General features: G+C 39.0%; 1 protein-coding gene across 2 annotated transcripts; it reads right to left on the reverse strand.

The window, feature by feature from the left end:
• Positions 1–6: 6 nt before the first annotated feature.
• SGCB (sarcoglycan beta) lies at positions 7–6215 on the reverse strand. Of its 2 annotated transcripts, none has more exons than XM_035897694.1 (6): positions 5635–6215; positions 4504–4713; positions 3408–3593; positions 3108–3299; positions 1792–1923; positions 7–539 (listed from the first exon to the last, which is right to left on the reverse strand). In XM_035897694.1, exons 2-6 carry the CDS (start codon positions 4681–4683, stop codon positions 336–338), a joined length of 894 nt encoding a protein of 297 aa, XP_035753587.1. In that variant the 5' UTR covers positions 4684–4713; positions 5635–6215; the 3' UTR covers positions 7–335. The 2 variants fall into 2 exon arrangements, with proteins under 2 accessions (XP_035753587.1, XP_035753586.1); XM_035897693.1 differs by lacking the exon at positions 5635–6215 and adding an exon at positions 5034–5358.
• Between the last annotated feature and the right edge of the window lie 6 nt (positions 6216–6221).

Here is a 6221-nt window from a genome sequence, read left to right on the forward strand (position 1 = left end):
GTTTTGTGATGTAGGACAAAAACCTCCTCTAAAGGCAACCGAAGGCAGCCAAGATTGTTGCTGAGATCACGTTCTTTAAATATATTCTACTGATCCCAATTCAGGAAGGTACTTCAGTGTGCATGTAGACTGAAAGCTTACTAAATCAGTGCCACTATTATGGCTAACAGGATGATGACATAATACTGCTGAACGTAACAGCCTTTGCTTAAAAATATTATGTAATAAATGTTAGTATAAACTGCTGTAAAAACAGAAATCCTTGAAGGCATGCAGTTACTTCATACAAATATATGTAAACACAGAAGAGAACTCTCCTGGCAGTGGTTTGTGTTTTAGTGCGTGGCTCCACAGGGATTGACCGAAGTCTGACAACCTGTGTTATAACCTGTCACCTGAACCTTGAACAGTGTCCCATCTGCACACATGCAGAGCTTGAAACGCAGCCAGTTGCCATTATTAAACTGTTCCCCGTATGAAGAACTTGGCAGTCGCGATGGGCTGACCATCACAGTTCCATTCAGGATAATGCTGTTTTCCTATTAAGAGGGAGAAAAAAAACAGTACAACTTCCAATTTAAACAAGGCAGGTTGTTTTCAAACAGGACAAGCTGGGTTAGCAAGTAAATGACATCTTTAGGATAGCTGTAGAAATCATCAGAATAAAAAAAGTAGATAGGGCAACCTGCTCTAGGTGAACCTGCTTTAGCAGGAGTGTTGGACTAGATGATCTCCAGAGGTCCCTTCCAACCCTTACCACTCTGTGATTCTGTGACACGGTTTCACTTTTTAATTAAATTTGTGAATAATGCCCACGAATTTCTCAATTACAGTCAGCAATATACTTTGCTATTCCAGCAGTACATCGATATCAATATTGAGAGAGACAGCCGTAGTGTGGCTTTTCCCCTTACAGACCTAGTAGCAAATGCAGTACATCTAAAAATATGGATGTGAAATGGGAGTCAGTGTTTGAATTCATACATGAAATTCATTCACACATGAAATAAAAGTGTGTGCATCTATTTTTTTATCCTCCTTTAACCTCTTCCGTCATGCATCCTGTAATCTTAACAATCTCCAAAAATCTTAAATGAATGCTGGCGAATCTTACTGTGGCAGCACAGAAGGTAGTGCTCCCAACTGTACACTCTGCTCCTCTGTCAAAGGTTGCTGACCCCAGTAAAGCCTCCAGAAGAGAAGATGAGTTCCTTTTGATATTTGTTTCAGTGCAGAGACAAATAGCTTAGCTTTGATTGCATTGTGGGGTTTTAGCATCTTAATGGCAGTAAATAATTGTTATCTGAAAACTATTGAACCACCAATTAACAGCAAAGTAATAAATGACCTTTTAAAATCCTACTAAATACACTGACTGCCACCAAACTTTTATGCATGACTACTTTATATAAAATTTCATAGAATCATAGAACCGTCTAGGTTGGAAAAGACCTTTAAGATCATCAAGTCCAACCGTTAATCTAGCACAGCCATCCCACCACTAAACCACATCCCTAAGCACCTCATCTGCCCTTCTTTTAAATACCTCCAGGGATGGGGACTCGACCACCTCCCTGGGCAGCCCATTCCAGAGCCTGACAACCCTTTCGGTGAAGAAATTCTTCCTAATGTCTAGCCTAACCCTGCCCTGGCGCAACTTCAGACCATTTCCCCTCATCCTATCGTCCGTTACCAGGGAGAAGAGTTGAAACCATATAAAGCTACATCAGTTTATTATCAGCCTGAATGTGAAACTAAGCTGTTGAAAACATGCTGATTTGAAATACTTACTGCTTTAAGTTCCATGTTACCCCCCATTCGAAACTCAATGGTCTTGCCTGTGATGAAAACACCTTCATTTCCACGGACAATAGCACGGCCATCGACCTTTATGTTTAGATCACTGGTCGCATTGCTGGTAATCTAAGAACATTAAAAAAGTGTATTACAGTTGAATGAAAATGTGTCACTTGGGTTTGTCTGAGTAACTTTAATTACCTTAAAAATATTGCTATACAATTTAATAAAAAACTTCAATGTACTTTTTGCCCTTCTTCCATTATACCTATGACGCTTCTGCCCATTTGTTATTTTCCACATTCACATTTAAAAACAAGGATTACTTAATTTTGGAAGGTATTTAAAATAGTTTATTTTCGCGATAAAAATATCAATTCATATGACAATTTTATGGGATACACAGTTAACACTCATAGCAAATACAGGCTTCCCACTAGGACTGATTATGTAAACTTCTCTGTTTTCATTTAATGTGTTTCGCCTATGTATTTATAGGTTTGTGGTTTGTTTTTTTTTTGAAACATACTATTTAATTGATAGCCTCGCAGAGGAAACACAAATAAGAGCAAACTAAATTCTTTTCATCCTTAACAGGACCGATCAGTGCTTCCTAAGGCACACTCAACCCTCTATAAAACCACTGATACTACTCTGCTAATGTTACACAAAAGAACTATGCACTGTATTCTGTTTGTAAAGCCTTTACAACGTGTGATGATATACAAGAAAGAAATCTTAGTCTGACATTAAGATCAACACTGACATTTATGTTTGTTAGGTTTCTGATAAATAAAGCCTATTTAATGCAGAAACCAACCTAAGAACTTGTTTCACTTAGAAGCCATGAACTGACACAACTCCTATAATGCTGTGTGATTGCTCTCTGCGCTTTTACTCAGACTTCTGAAATTCTGATTGTATTGGTATTTACCTCCAGTAGAAGGAAAATGATACATTAAGATATGGTAATTATTTTTGTGAGATCTTAGTAGAAACAGAAAAGCTTTTCATAGAAATGGTATTTCTGAAACAGTTATCCATGCACAAATGGATAAATGCTTAATAAAAAGACACCCAGGTCTATCTGGCATGGTATTCCCAGTATTATACTCATTTAATGATGTCAGTTTTAATTCCCGTTCTAACTTTAGGGGTGATTTACATTTTCAGAGCTGCATTTTTAGCTACATTTAGTCGAATTTCTAAATATGCTTGAAAGATCAGTGAACTTTTTTTCTTATTCTATAACTAAGGCAATTCTGTAATGAGCTTTTACAAGAAGTAAGAGGTAGTTAAAAGAGACATACCCTTTCTGTAGAGGCCTTTTGTACATTCAAGATTTTAACTCCAGTTGGCAGATGAAACTCATGAGTTTCATAGTCTGTGCTGAACAAGGTATTTTGTGTCCGTGGGTCGACAAATTCCATGCCAATATCACTGGTAATAGAAGTTTTGTCTTTTTCCACGCTAAGCTTGGTTGTTCCTTGCTGAAATACAATCTTGAGAAACAAAAATAATAAAGTTAGTGATGTTTCAGATATAACATTTATTAATAATGTGAGTGTAATTCCATACTGTTGCTCTCAAACTTCCATAACGTAACTTACAGGCTGATTATTTCCAGTGATCACCAAATCTTCATTCCGTCTGCCTCCTACAGTGCTTTTATATAATGGATGTATAACGCCCATGTCAGAAACTTGCTTAAACCGCAACAAGCCACTCTCATGGAACTCCATACTGTCACAGCCATTGGGACCGATTCGAATCACTGCCCAGATAACCAGTGTAATCTGAAAGAGAAACACACATTTTCAAAGATTACTTTGATCATTCGGATCTTCCCACAACACGTACTGTATTAACTAGATGTTTTATTTGAAGTATATATTACTGCTAGTGTTTAAGGGAGCTTTAAGTGAGAATTTACTTCAGTCTGCTTAATTCCTACTGGAAACATCAGAACACATTTAATTATGAAAGCATTTTACATTATTTTTAGACTCATCTGAAATGGTAACTAAAATAATTTGTATATATATAAAATATATAGATTTTTGAAATTAAATCATATCCATAATTACATCTTTTTCCTGTTTAAGAGTAACTATGGTATCATTAACTAAACAAATTTCCTGCACAAAGTAACTCAGCTCAGGACATACTTACCCTTGAACTACAAGAAAACACCTTCACAGGTGGGTGTCCAATTATGAAAAAGAATTCATTACTTCTCATTGATCAAGCAATAAAAAGGTGGTAATTGCAACAACGAAGGTTTAAAGTGCAGTGGCTGATTAATTCTGAATGCCCACGTGCACCTCTGTTGTTACACGTAAAACGTTCTTGGCATTAACAGTTTATTCTGAATGCATTCATACTGCACTAATAACACTGCACACATTTGCTGTTACTGGGTTTTGGGAATGGAGAGACATTTTCAAGGTTCCTAATTCTGTGTTGCATAAATGGTAGGTTCCTTGCTGGGACCATGAGATAATCATGACTGAATTTATAAGATTCTTCCATCTAATCTTGCTCAGACTACAAAAGAACAAAAAAGAAAGGAGAAAAAAAAAGAGAAATCTCCTTCAGGGCAATTTAAGTCCTTCTTAGCCACACTGGAATAAATTTTAATTCTCTAATAAACCCTCAAAATGAAATACATCCTAATGTTGCTTACAGCCTAAGTACTATACTCACAATCAGATTGATGACGGCCAAAATAAAAAGAAGAACAATCACACAAATGGCCAAGTTGCCTTTCCTGCCACGTAACCCTGTCTTATGGAGACGGTCTTCATCAATTGGAATGTATCCTGCTTTAAAGTTACTGTTGTGCTCCTTATTAATGTTCCTGCGTTCCACGGCCTTCTCTCGCATAGACTTCTTCACCGGGCCGTTAGAACTTTGCTGTAATACAAACCAGAGATTAGCTATTATAAGGTATGTAAATCAGCCGAAATGACACACATATAGCATGCAAAAAATAAATTTCAATTGACTAGTAGAATATATTAGATATTATGTTCAATATTGTATCTCAGTCTGCCATTCTGTACTTAGAATACACATTTACAACCACTGCTATCTCTGCTAATGCGATGACTAAAATTTAAGTCCTGGTATTTGCAGACAATGCATGTTTTTATATCTTACTTTTATCATGGCAGATAGGAATTATTAATGACATTGTTGCAGGAAAGAATAACCAGCAGTAAATAAGTTTTTACCTCTTGGGGACGATACAGGACATAATCCTGCAGGTCATTTACCAATACACACAATTTTAGTTCCCTCCACGCTAATGCAGGATGGACTCTCAATGAGTCTATGCAAAAGGAGCGTGGTGGATACAGTTAAGTGAGTTCGGTAGCACAGGGTTTGCATGCAACTTCTACTGCTTGCATTAAGAAAAATACTATAAGGCTTCAAATCTGGCATGGGGAACCTGGCGAGCCTAGCTTTATTTCAATCATTTGTAGTTTCTAGATTGCAAGGGATATCCCATCAATGTAACAAATTAACAGGTAGAAGACACTCTTGGAGATATTCATAGGGAAAATAAACCTTTGATGTATTTTTGCAACTTTGTCCAAAATTTTGTTCCACCTCCCTTCAGTGGAAGAGGTTGCTATTTAAGGGTTCAATTCTTCAAAGAAGGGGCTTGATCTTCTTTCATGGGATTAAATTTTTTCATCTGAAGTGAATCTTGAAGCTGCACCTTGATCTTACTGTACTTGTATGTGTCTAATACTGACGTAACAGGTAAAAATGTCTTGGTTTTTTCTGCTGCTGAAGAACAAGAACATGGTGTTAAGAAAGGTGCTTAACCTGAACAGGTTTATGGAGGGCTTCCTCAGTGATGTTCTGGAAGCCACTCTAATCCTGCGCAAACTCAGAATTGACTAGGCCGGGAAACTGAGAGAAGTTGTCTGTGCTCTGGGAAAAAAGAAACGGAAATCTCGTACAATAGGCCAGTAAGTATCTTGTCCTGAGGGCAGCGTGTTCTTGAAAGGATGTGATGGCGAGATAAAAGTCCAACGTAGCTTTTCCACCTGGTAGGGCAGCACAACGGAACACAGCACCAGGACCGGGAGAACGTGGCTGTAACGGTGATTGCTGGCGCATCCTCGCAGAACCGGGCAGCGCTCCCTATGGCAGCCGAGACGAGGCTGGTACGGGACCCCTGAGGAACCAGGGCCTCCCTGCCCACCGCCGGCGCACACGCACAGGCACAGGCGCTCTCTGAAAGTCCCGGGGAGGCGCGGGAGCTCCCGGGAGAGGAGCCCTGGGGCAGCTCCCTGCTTTTCCCTCCGGCTTGCGCGGCGCTGAGAGCGCCCCGGTCCCACCCCTCCGGCGGGGTGACGGTGACAACCCTTCCGACAAATTTAGCTGTCGCTCCCGTGGGAGACCTCGGA

The sequence above is a fragment of the Egretta garzetta genome, unplaced genomic scaffold (assembly GCF_000687185.1).
Source record: "Egretta garzetta isolate BGI_Z169 unplaced genomic scaffold, ASM68718v1 scaffold557, whole genome shotgun sequence".
Taxonomy (NCBI): Eukaryota; Metazoa; Chordata; class Aves; order Pelecaniformes; family Ardeidae; genus Egretta; species Egretta garzetta.

What these genes read in the sequence shown, in the direction of transcription:
- SGCB (XM_035897694.1), bottom strand. Translation starts at nt 4,683, where the DNA reads ATGCGAGAGAAGGCCGTGGAACGCAGGAACATTAATAAGGAGCACAAC. An exon ending in TGGCCGTCATCAATCTGATT is followed by an intron (nt 3,594 to 4,503) that starts GTGAGTATAGTA and finishes TTTCTCTTTCAG; the next exon opens with ATTACACTGGTTATCTGGGC. An exon ending in TCACTGGAAATAATCAGCCT is followed by an intron (nt 3,300 to 3,407) that starts GTAAGTTACGTT and finishes TTGTTTCTCAAG; the next exon opens with ATTGTATTTCAGCAAGGAAC.